General features: G+C 40.8%; 1 protein-coding gene across 7 annotated transcripts; it reads right to left on the bottom strand.

The window, feature by feature from the left end:
* Positions 1 to 868: 868 nt before the first annotated feature.
* nmu (neuromedin U) lies at positions 869 to 9,139 on the bottom strand. Of its 7 annotated transcripts, none has more exons than XM_077016211.1 (10): positions 8,825 to 9,139; positions 6,964 to 7,016; positions 6,360 to 6,407; positions 6,091 to 6,150; positions 4,723 to 4,752; positions 4,454 to 4,483; positions 3,333 to 3,407; positions 1,465 to 1,518; positions 1,277 to 1,326; positions 869 to 1,172 (listed from the first exon to the last, which is right to left on the bottom strand). In XM_077016211.1, exons 1-9 carry the CDS (start codon positions 8,967 to 8,969, stop codon positions 1,291 to 1,293), a joined length of 531 nt encoding a protein of 176 aa, XP_076872326.1. In that variant the 5' UTR covers positions 8,970 to 9,139; the 3' UTR covers positions 869 to 1,172; positions 1,277 to 1,290. The 7 variants fall into 7 exon arrangements, with proteins under 7 accessions (XP_076872326.1, XP_076872321.1, XP_076872324.1 ...); XM_077016206.1 differs by having other exon boundaries at positions 3,177 to 3,407; XM_077016209.1 differs by having other exon boundaries at positions 4,454 to 4,504.
* Positions 9,140 to 12,830: the final 3,691 nt, after the last annotated feature.

The following is a 12,830-nucleotide window of genomic DNA, read 5'->3' on the forward strand; positions in this document are numbered from 1 at the left end:
TCTGTTATAACGATCGATATAGTGAACAGTAAACACCGTTGATTACGTCGTACACTGAGTGTTCTAAGAAGTGTGTTTCTTTCACCATATGCATAATCTTGCGGGAACAAAACTATGAATTTTGAAAGTATGTAAATACTCATAACGCATAGAACAGGGGTGTCAAACTCATTTTGGTCTGGGGGCCGAAAACAACTTAATCGGATCTCAAGAGGACCAGACCAGTAAACTCATTCCAAAATTAAATTGAACTAACAATATATCCACTTTTTTATGAATTGTGCTTTTACTAAATATATTATGAACAACTTTTTACTTTTACTTTTTAAGAAAAGTATGTGCAATTTCAACAAGACTTCTACTCAGTTAAACATTTATTTAATTAAGTGCATTATGCATACAAACTGATCACAGTGACATTTTCCACATCTGGGAAGCAACTCTGAACACATGAACTTTCCATTATTCTTGAAAAATCCGACATTCTGTGTCCACTTTTCTCTTTTTTGACAAAGACATTTCACTTGCCAGGGTCAACAGTAAAAGCGAGTAAAGCGATATAACTGACTAAAACATGCCCCTAACGGACAATATATAAACTGCAGATTTTAAATAAAATGGAGTTTATTCTTCTTTAATAATGCAGGTTTCTTCCATGGGCTGGACCGGTTCCGGTATGTTTGACACCCCTGGCATAGAAGGAAACTCGTGCACTATCGTCTCTGAAAACCAGATAGGATCAGAAGTATGGGCAAGGTTTGTATATATATATATATATATATATATATATATATATATATATATATATATATATATATATATATATATATATATATATATATATTCCTGAGGAAAGGGGGTCATTGTAACATTGTAAGACTATTGGCCAGTTTCTTTCATATGCACTCAGTGAGGATAGGGAGGTTTGAAGCTAGTTATTTAAAATCACATCTCAACGATGAGAGAATATTTCAGAAATGCTTTTAATTCAAAAGACACAACAGGGTTGCATGATCAGAACCTTTGGGCCAAAAAGAAATGTTTAGATTGTCTATTTACATTCAGCATCACTATACTCCACAGAGGAAGGAGGGAAACAGGTTGACCCCGACATGGGGGTGGTGTGTGGGATTCTCTGGTCAGGTCTAAACAGCAGCTCCACCAGACCAGGCCTAGAAAGTGAGACAGAGACACTAAACCCAGTGAGAACTATTGATTCCATTTAGTCAAAGAATGAACAACTGTGAATTTGAGGCCATGTACAGAAATGATTTACCTTTTTTCTGCTTTTTACACATATTCTGTTGACCGTCTTCCATTTCGTGGCTGTACAGACAAGAATGTGTGACTGCAGTTATTATGAAGCATTCGTAAGATTAAAACTATAACACATTTGAAGTCTGAATTTAAAGACAGGCAGATGGACAGACGCCTAGACAGATGAGTCACAGTGTGGTTTCCTACCCGATATAAGAAGTATCCCCTACTCTGAATAGTTCTCGGGCTCTGAAGCTCCTCCTGAACAGAGAGGGCGCTGGTTTAGGCACAGCTAGCACAACACATCAACAACAGTAATGAAGAATGACAATCTCTCAAACTCTGGCTTCACAGTTTGCCCCAGCAGCACAGCAAACCCAGTGCACAACACACACATGAGAAGATCTATATCCTTTCAATTTCAACATTTCTACAATTTAAGCACTACTGGATGGAAACGGCAAATAAGCAAACCGGATCGATAAGTAGCAACGTTTGCCACAATTGCACCACGCCCCCCAGGATTCAGATGTCCTTTCAGGGTACACCTCCTCTGCCCCTTAGCCAAACAAGCAGTGAAATATTCCAACTCTTTGCCTAAACCTGGATAAGAGTTCTAAGAATTTATGGGGTATTGTCCCCGCAGGTAACAATGTCTATGTCCGTCAGTATCACAGCTCTGCCCCTTAAAACGTTTTCAGCACTGGTCCTTCAGCACGTATCAGTGAGGGCAGAGCATCCATGCAACCACCCGTAAGATCTCATTTGTAATTTTGGCTCAGGTTTCAACATTCTACCTGATACACTGCACTTATTTTCCACATTCTTAATGTCTTCAGATTTAGAACAGGATCTGTACAAACCTGTCCTTTGGAGCTATGTTCTGTCTTAAGGATTGTGTCAACACAGCAGTTGACAGTAACAAAACATTCTGAGCGGCCACCACTGGTGCAAATTGTACCCAGAGGGTTTTTTTTTTGGTCCAAGGAACAAAAGTGGTAGGAGCGCAGGGTGTTTACGTGCCTGGTGATGCTGGAGTGCCTGTGCTATACAGTGCTGGGCAGTTCAGATAATTTTAGACAATAATTACCAGCCACATGGAAGAGAACACATAATGCAACTCATTTTGAAGCTTAGTTCATTAATGTTTGAGACGCACGCAAGCAGAAACAAAGTGCTCCCAGTCCCTACGCCCGCCCCCCCAAACACACACACACACACACACACACACACACACACACACACACACACACACACACACACACACACACACACACACACACACACACACACACACACACATAAAACTAAACTGAAAACACAGCCAAACCGATGAGTTACAATTCAGAAGGATAGTACATACAGCCAGAACCATTGAAATAAAAGGAATTCCAGTCTAAAATTGAAAAGAAGTACATTATTCTTCAAGGTCATGAATGAATACTCATGTTCATATCATTTCACTCAGTCACAAATACCCAAAACATCCACAGAAATCATTTTTGTACTGTCCTGATAACATATGTGCAGAGAAAAAGGCTCAGAGGCGATACATAATTGAACGACTCATTATGGCATAAAAAGGTGAATCATAACATATTAAAGGAGGATGCAGTTCTCATAACCTAGCAATTTCCTTCTAAAATCCCTCCAGAACCATGTAACTAGCTGTGGCTGTTCATGACATCATGTGTTTCCTACACTGCAATGCCAGAAGTGCTATCAAGAGCTCTGAGACACAACGCCATATGACATAATGAAAAGGAAACCGCATTACAACAACAACAAAAAATATGACAAACACTAGTCATACTCCCTGGTCCCATAGACAAGGTACACAGCAGCCACATCAAATGGTACACACATTACCACAGCATCATGAATTACGGTGGCATGCAATAGCCAAACCAACATTACACCTGCGCAACGAGACGCGACTCGGAAGCACCAGCAGTGACTTCACGAGCGCGTCTAAGGCCGAGGTGTATTTCACAGTGGTCAAGGTCTGACAGGGCAGGGCCGGGGGTGGAGTGTTCCCGCAGCGTGAGCAGCAGTGACCCTGCGGAGGTACGTACGAGCGGAGCTGTTCTTCTGCGTCTTCGGCTGTGGAGCTGGGGCATGAGCTGCAGGAGAGGGTGGAATACAGTGGACTGACAGACATGTATAAATATACACGCACACACACATACACACACACACACACGGAGAGAGATGAGATCCATGAACATTTGCCCCTGAAAAAGTTAGGGCATGGGTTGCAGAGAGGACGCGTCCACACGCACAAGCGCACACACACACACACACACACACACACAACCGTCCTCAGTGCAGCTCAGTGTTCATATTGCACTTGGAGTGCATTTACATGCATTACACACACACACACACACACACACACACACACACACACACACACACACACACACACACACACACACACACACACACACACACACACTTGAACAGGCCATGCAAAAGCAGATACTCTGTGCTAATTGCAAGTACAGGGGGCACCAATGCACTTTCAAACTTTCCTGGATGTATTCACATACGTTCCTCCTTGCTTGGGCTTTACCATGAGTTACTTTTACTGAAACATATCAACACACAGCTTCCTGGTGGGTCTTCTAGGGGGCAGCAGTCAATTCTCTAAAATGTTCTCTCTCTCTTTCTCTCTCTACACATGTCTACAACAGGAAAACCACTCATCATACCCTTATCTTTTCATACTTTCTCAGCTGTTAGTAGTCACACAATTACACAATTACAACTAATTCCATCCAAAATTAATTTGCTAAACTTAAAAGTTTGGCAAAGATTTAAAGAAAATTGCAGCACTTAAGAAAGACTGTAATAACTGAATAGCTTATGAACAAAAGACGCTGTCAAATCAAGAGTTCTACATCTTTGGGACAGTTTGAATTCTTCCATGTTAATGCTCTAATATGTCTTGGCACTCCAGGTGATGTGTCATGGTACTCAAGTGACAAACACTCTGTGTGTGTGTCAGTGTGTGATTATCTGATACCTTTGTGCAGGATTGTGCAATTACATGAATAAGGAAATGGTGAGAATATTTGGAGAACAGCGTCAGAGAGAGAAGCGATCAGCAGACGTTACCAGTTATGAGGCGTTACAAGGCATTACAAGGCGTTACAAGACGTTAGAGCACACGAGCGAGTCCCACATGACCTACCGCATCATCCGAGAGTCCAGCACCATTCGGCTTAGAGTAATGAAACAAAAACTACACACGTTCACATTAGTACGCACATACAAACACGGCAAGGTGCACATACAAACAAAGTTCAGACAATACCCAAAACATACAGTACATGTGTACAACAGCACAAACACGGGATTACAGGAGTACACAAAAACAGAAAAGAAGGTTGATGTTTTGATACAATCAGACTGTAATTTGCGCAGTCTCTGAATGTGACTGTAAAAGACAGAACTACTCACCCTTTTACTGGTGTCTCGAACTGGCAACTCCTGCAGACAGACACAAACTTTACTTTACCTGTTCCACTTTACCCGCTTCACTTTACCTGCTTCACTTTACCTAATTCACTTTACCCGCTTCACTTTACCCGCTTCACTTTACCCGCTTCACTTTACCCGCTCCACTTTACCCGCTCCACTTTACCTGCTCCACTTTACCTACTTCACTTTACCCGCTCCACTTTACCCGCTTCACTTTACCCGCTTCACTTTACCTGCATCACTTTACCTGCTCCACTTAACGCGCTCCACTTTACCTGCTCCACTTTACCTGCTCCACTTTACTCGTTTCACTTTTCCTACTTCACTTTACCCGCTTCACTTTACCCGCATCACTTTACCTGCTCCACTTTACCCGCTCCACTTTACCCGCTTCAATTTACCTGCTTCACTTTATCCGCTCCACTTTACCCGCTTCACTTTACCCGCTCCACTTTACTCGCTCCACTTTACCTGCTCCACTTTACCTGCTCCACTTTACTCGTTTCACTTTACCTACTTCACTTTACCCGCTTCACTTTACCCGCTTCACTTTACCCGCATCACTTTACCTGCTCCACTTTACCTGCTTCACTTTACCTGCATCACTTTACCTGCTTCACTTTACCTGCTCCACTTTACCTGCTCCACTTTACCCGCTTCACTTTACCTACTTCACTTTACCCGCTCCACTTTACCCGCTTCACTTTACCCGCTTCACTTTACCCGCTCCACTTAACCCGCTCCACTTAACCCGCTCCACTTTACCCGCTTCACTTTACCCGCTTCACTTTACCTACTTCACTTTACCCGCTTCACTTTACCCGCTCCACTTTACCCGCTTCACTTTACCCGCTTCACTTTACCTGCTCCACTTCACCCGCTCCACTTCACCCGCTCCACTTTACCCGCTTCACTTTACCCGCTTCACTTTAACTGCTCCACTTTACCTGCTCCACTTTACCCGCTCCACTTTACCCGCTCCATTTTACCCGCTCCACTTAACCCGCTCCACTTTACCCGCTTCACTTTACCCACTTCACTTTACCTGCTCCACTTTACCCGCTTCACTTTACCCGCTTCACTTCACCTGCTCCACTTTACCCGCTTCACTTTACCCGCTTCACTTTACCCACTTCACGTTAACTGCTTCACTTTAACTGCTCCACTTTACCTGCTTCACTTTACCTGCTTCACTTTACCTGCTCCACTTTACCTGCTTCACTTTACCTGCTTACCACAGCAGGCATTTGCTTTTCATGTTTGATTTATAAAATGCTTTTAGAAGCTGCATGATTAATGGACGTAAAGATCAAGCATTACAGCATATTAGAGCAGGAGAAAGCTCACCTTAGCTGTCCGCACCACTTCCAGCATCAAGCCACAGAGGTCCTGCAGTCCATCCTGAGTCTGAACAAGAGGCAGGGATGTCAGAGACAGTTCAATTGGATACTTTTCATGCAAATGTCTCAAGACTACAGGCTTCGCATTGAGGAAATGGTTAGAGATGTTTTTGCAAAGGTCGACTGCCAGAACAGAGCCGACGTCACGTCGCTCCGGCTTTGCTCGGTCACACTAACGCACACAGTGTTTGGCTAAAGGGGCGTGGCTTCACTCACTCTGAGCGGTCTTTCTGCAGAGAGCTGAGACGTGCAGACTTTAATTATCTGAGAGAGAGAGAGTGCAGGGTGAACATCTGTTGAAGAGGGTTTTCTATCAAACACTGATTTTTTTCACATGTTCAAAGCTAAGAAGTTCAAATATACTAGAATTTGAAATCTATCTGAAATGGAAATCTATACATCATATTTGAAAAACATGTGAAGGAGATGTTATAAAAATGCTGAGTCATAAGCCTTGAATTATATGTTGAACCCCATGTTCATGTGTATGAAACTTAGCTCCTCCCACAGTTCTCTGAGCAATTCCATATAGCTACTCAGTGACACTCTTTGATAACAACTTTATTGATCCCCAGGGAAATTGCTTTGTTCACATGAACTGAGAAAGCGGAGATTCAGTCATTGCAATGTGTTATGACACTTTAATGTCAGATTAAATGTTAAATGTTAATCCCACAATATAATAAATTACAGTAATAAGGAATAAGTAAGATGGATTAGAAGTGGATTAAAATAATGCCTGGGTGAGTGTGATGATGCTTCATGACCTCTTCAGTGAATGTCTGTACATACATGCATTTGGTGTATGGACGATACTTACTTGGGTTAGCAAGTCATGCTCTATTGTGGCTGGATTCAGGAACACTGGAGCACCTTTAACACACACACACACACACACACACACACACAGAGAGAGAGAGAGAGAGAGAGAGAGAGAGAGAGAGAGAGAGTTTTGCTGTTTTGTTTAATGGTCAAAATTAGGACCTGGCTTGGGTGAACTGCTGGGAGAACTGGCTTTTATTGGCATGATTTTCTTTTCCTGACCTTCCACTTTTGAGAACAAAATGCACATGTTTAGATGTTTAAATGTAGCTGTTTAAAAGCTGACGGTGTCAGATTGTATGCTTCATTGACTTCGACAAGATGTGGAATTATCAATTCAAATATCACCTCATAATGTTTTTTCTGGTCACAGAGAATCATCAAGTAATGAAGATCAACATTTTTAAAGCCAATATGAGTTCTTATAACACAGCGAGGGAATTAGTTTCATGTGGGTTCATTTTCTTTTAAGAAAACTGCAGGATTGTAGGTTTAGAACTAGCAGAATTAGGACTAGAGGGAAGCAATACATGGAACGCTACTGTAATGAACCTCACAACCAAAAATACCAGGATACTTAACCATCTCATTTGTTGTCAGACTAGTGTACCTATACAAACCGACTCCATTCATCTGTCTAAAAGTTTCTAAATGTGATTTACCAAGGGTCACATGTTTAGAAATGTAAAGTATTCTGAATTGCCTGGACGACATGCTCATGTAATCTGAAGATCAGATGAATCCCAGGCGTGAGTGCGACAGGGATGACCACTGAGTGAAGCCTAAAATAGACTACTCTTACAGGCTACAGTGCAGCTACAGTGCCTGAGGTGTCACTCCTGTTTAAATGACCGTTATTGTACATGCGTTCCCAGTAATTCCGTTCCGATCTGTCTTCAATCTGTTAGTTCCGCTTAAGACTACATCCACACTGTTGCCCGTAAAATGAGCGAAAACCTTCAGACTCGGCCGTGGTCGTACTAGGCGTCGTTTAGAGTGTTTTGGTTTGTCTGTTGGTGGGTGTGTTGGAGGTTAGACGGTACTACATGGTCCATGTGTAGCGCGGATCGCAGTGTCACTGTGCACTTCATGCGCAGCAAAAACTCGCGTTACTACTAGCAAATCAATGATAAGTTTCACTAAATCATCGTAGAATTAAGATCGTTTTAAATGAGAAAGTATGTTTCGTGGAGTACTCGGCCTGCCATTTAAACTGTTTTTGGAAACTCATTCCTGTGCAGCGAACATGCACGAAAACAAGTGCAAACTGTTTTCCCAGGCGAAAAAATAAATTCTTCAACAAAAACATTACATTTGATTTTACAATAGTCGTTAAATAGGCCTACGTCGTAAAATATGCAACTTAAATATTTTAAGTGATGCCCATAATATTTATTGGTAATATATTTGGCAAACCCGAAAGAAATTGTGGAAATGTTGCTTTTCCGCTTACACCTGCACAACTGTAAAACTCCCTCGTCCTCAAAAAAGGCAACAGATTATTATTTTATTATTATGATAAATGTTACACTTCAAATGTAGGCTGTTCTTAACTATTAAATGTCTCATTAAATATTTCACTATAATCGATTATAATAGTGAACAACTTATTACTTGGCCAACAACAGACCAATCACTTGTAGTAATTTAAGAACTGCTGTAGTTAAGATCTCTTTAATATAACTTAGGACACATAGTTTGTCTTTAAATATATCGCTTCATTATCCTTTCAGATCTGGATACAGCATCCCTATCTGCAGTTATGCGCACACCTTTCTAAACGCACTTAATTCTCGATAATCACAAACAGCAAATATATGGACGCGTACTCAAAAGTTTGAGTTTCTTGTCATACTTACTTCTGCAGAGTGGTATCGCTGACATCAAGAACACTGCGAGCGTGAGGGTGGTGAGGTTTAACGGAGTCATCGCGCTGGGGAACACGGTGCTCGAACTGCTGCTCCAGCTCTTAGAGGTTCCGTCTTGGCACCGGCTGATCTTCATCGTCTCTCGTGCGATTGTGCTGTTGCCAGTCGCCTGTCGTAGTTTCTCGCTGGTGTTATTCTGCCTCTCTGATATTCTGCCTTCCAGTGAAAGTCTTTGAAGGCTGTAGGTCACACCCTTCAATATCCATCTACTTATTTAGCAAATTGCGTCACGATGAGTCCGCACAAAGTAAAGACTTTTTACGCACGCGACTGTATGATGTCACAGTTCTTCCCAAAGCTCTATTCGTTTTATTATATATATAAAAAAACATTAATCGTCAATGGCATTTCACGTGAACTGTTTCAGCACCAGTCGCGACGGACAGGTCCCTGCTTTCGCGCGCGTGTCATGCTCACAGCGAAGGCGCGTTAGCCCGTTTCCCCTGGTTTTCTCATTGATTCAAATCAACTGTGAAATATATAGAGCATAATAAATATAAAATATTTTATCAATGGTATCGAGTATCATGTCCCTAAGACAAGTGAAATATTGCACTACGAACCAGAGATTAGTCATGACCTCCTCTCAGACACTTAACGAGTCACTTCTTTACGCCACTTTTATTTGGCACTGAAAATGCGTTCATAAAAAATGAAGTATCATTATTACTTCAGAATTTCTGTTGAATCAGTGAACAGAAAACCTTCCCACAAAGTTTTTTATCAGATCAAACAAAACATTCTAAAGCCCCAACTTCAACTACAGTCACAATGAATGTAAAAAGGTTCAAATAATCTAAATACGTTCCGAAATGACTAAACCAACACTATCAAGTATACGTGCCCTTTATAACAACAATAAACATTTTAAAGCTAATTTACAGTCTGCAGGGAGGCGCCATATCCCTGCCATCTCTCTCTCTCTCTCTCTCTCTCTCTCTCTCTCTCTCTCTCTCTCTCTCTCTCTCTCTCTGACCCCACATTATTTTAAAATGCAAATAAGAGTGAGATAAAATAAGTTAAAAGGTACCACTTCACACAATAATCCAAAAATATTGATTCAGTTATTCTAATTAGGGAAATAAATGCTTTTAGCAATTTAATGGTGCGTTAGTCAATTGGTATTCGTTTTAAAGTCTGAATTTCGGTAATAGCTAACCTGCGCAGCGAGTCTGAGTTGGAAACAAACTATGCCTGTCAAAATCATCTGTCTACGATGGAATGGATTGTTCTTGAAAAAAATCATTGGTCTTTTGTCACGCCTTTAATAAAAACCCACTATTACTCTACTATTGGAAAGAAAATGCATAATCAAGCTTCTAATCTTTATCACGATCTCTTAGAATTACTCTTCAACATCTTCCACACGCTATCATTCTAAATGGGGACACCAGAGGTGTAATGTTTCTCATCTCGAAAGCTTCGGGAAAGCTGCGTCCAGCAGTAGACTGGAGGGGCGCTAGGCGCTTGACTGCTAGCCTGGGTGTCATCCTGCCTGCAGTTCTACGGTATGATCACAGCCACCTCAGAGGCCCCGAATGTCAGAGATCTCCATGCACATGCATGCACACATGCACACACACGTGCGTACATTTTCAGATGTATGTATGTTTCCTGTCCCTTCACAGCAGAGGTGTCAATTCCAGGTTCAGAAAGTAAAAGTCCTCACCAGGATTTTGCTCAGGCTTCCTGGATTGTGTTGATTCCACTAATTTTACCTGGATTGCACTAATTAGAAAATCTAGCAAGCTTGAGCAAAATCCTGGTGAGGACTTTTACTTTCTGAACCTGGAATTGACACCTCTGCTTCTCAGTAGTGAGCCTAAGGTCTCTTCAGAGAAGATGCAAGACAATATCTCAGCAACTGAAATGAAATTACCAGCACATACCAGCACCTGTTAAGATTTATCATCTCAATATCTCATTCCTGATTTATTTCTTAGAATCACTTTAGATATAATACATTTAGTAAACTTAATGAGTTTGTCATGCAATTCTATAACCACTTCACAATAGCATGAGAACCTATCAGTTATATGGTCTTACAGTAATAATATGAACTCATTTTTACATAATTTGGTAACAAAAACTGAAAGCCTTGTGACAGTTTGAACATTTATCTTGATACATATGTTGAATTAAACACGTAGTACTCTAGATCCAGTATTAGTTCCTAATACTCCTTGCACATCTCAGTATGTGTGTCCTCCTCCTAGTTGTACAACGTTACACACGGCCCACACATCTCAACTGTGGAAGAACCCAAGACCTGAAATGTTTCCTTCAGCCAATCAGGCACTAAATGATTGTGACTAAATTATTAGAGTGGCGTGCAGAACATAAATATCTGATTTACAAATAATGCCACAGTCCCTTCTTCAGAACAGAAGGGCCAGGTTTATATAGTCCAGACCCAATAATGAAAATCAGAAATTCCATTGGTTAGATTTCCTTTCTTTGCTAATTTTGCTAATAGACCAACATTGCAGATCTCTTCAGAAAATTGCAGAGTAGTGAGCCCCTTCATCCATACTAATGAGAAGTTCTGATAAGTGCCACTCTTGGACAGGAATGCATGCTACAGTAACCAAGAATACGTAGTCTATATGAAAGGGATAGTGTTTGGACATGGCTTGAGGCCATTGCTCAAATTCAGAAGTTTAATTAGGTTTTTGAGAATGGTTTTTGAGAATAGCCACTAAATATTAAAACTAAGAAATTAATTGGTTTTGAGGGGTCTCAATTTTTATGTAGCCACAGAATGAATTTGGTAAACTATAGTTTTGGGGGATGTTCTGATTTGTATCTAATCAATCAGTTTTACTAATGTAAAATGTATTTTGTTTTAGTTTTTATCTGTTGTTGATTTTTGTTTTGTTTATTAACAATCTCACTGGCTGATTGTTAATTGATTCTGCTTTTTGCAAAACATTTACAATATTGAGATTTTAGAGTGGTGGGAAGCCAAATGTATTTAGAATATTTCTGTTGACTTCATTTTGTTTAGTTGCACGTAACAACTAAACCGAATTTAGTTGTTAGCATGGCTGCACATGTGGATGTGAGAGACTGTTATGTATTTCTCAATCTGTTCTTTTATCTCACATTATGCGCAAATAAAGTTCTGCATCAAGTAAATTACCATTCCTGTGATCAAACCTAATCACAGACAGGAGAGACGGCACATTGTACTGAGACAAACAGAATGCTACTGGGAAATATGCTCTAAATCTCAAAATGAATAAATAATCTTAGAATATCCCTTCTAAGAAGGTTATTGCTGGCTCATATGGGAGAACCGTGGTTATGTGGTTCAGGTTGCTGGCTGACTTTTGCCCACAGTGAATATATACATGAAAGTGTGCATGTGTTGAGCCAATCAATGATTTACACATATTGGGAAAGGAATGATGGAGGATGATCAAGTACATCGACTGTAAGAAGGAAAATTAAAGGATGAATAAAAGAAGTAATGTCATTAACCCAAGCAGCAGATCAAAGATGTGTAGATAAGACTAAATGTGAGGTTTAAATAAATTAGTAAATCATTTTGACAAGCCTTGATGAAGAGGTTTGGAGTTTTAGAACACAAATGCCTGAAGCCACATTGCTCATTTCAACTCTGAAGTCACTATAATCAAATATGAATTGAGAAAATGAAGAACAGCACACCAGTGTATGCTGTTGTCTCAGTCTGTTTGGTGTGCAGACGACCTCTGAATGACCTTTGATTGACAGTTAAGATGCGTGGGAGTGATGCTGTGAGCAGGACTTCCTGGTTCTAATTGGTCCACACCCTTCTCTCTTCTGTTGCTACTTCATCTCCCTAAATCGCTCCACATCTTTACATCAGCCAAACGAAGACACTGGGCCACATTAAAGTGGTTGAGGTGAGCGAAGTTGCAGGCATCACGCGCTTCTTGAAAAACAAACAGAA

Source organism: Brachyhypopomus gauderio, chromosome 9 (assembly GCF_052324685.1).
Source record: "Brachyhypopomus gauderio isolate BG-103 chromosome 9, BGAUD_0.2, whole genome shotgun sequence".
Lineage (NCBI taxonomy): Eukaryota > Metazoa > Chordata > Actinopteri > Gymnotiformes > Hypopomidae > Brachyhypopomus > Brachyhypopomus gauderio.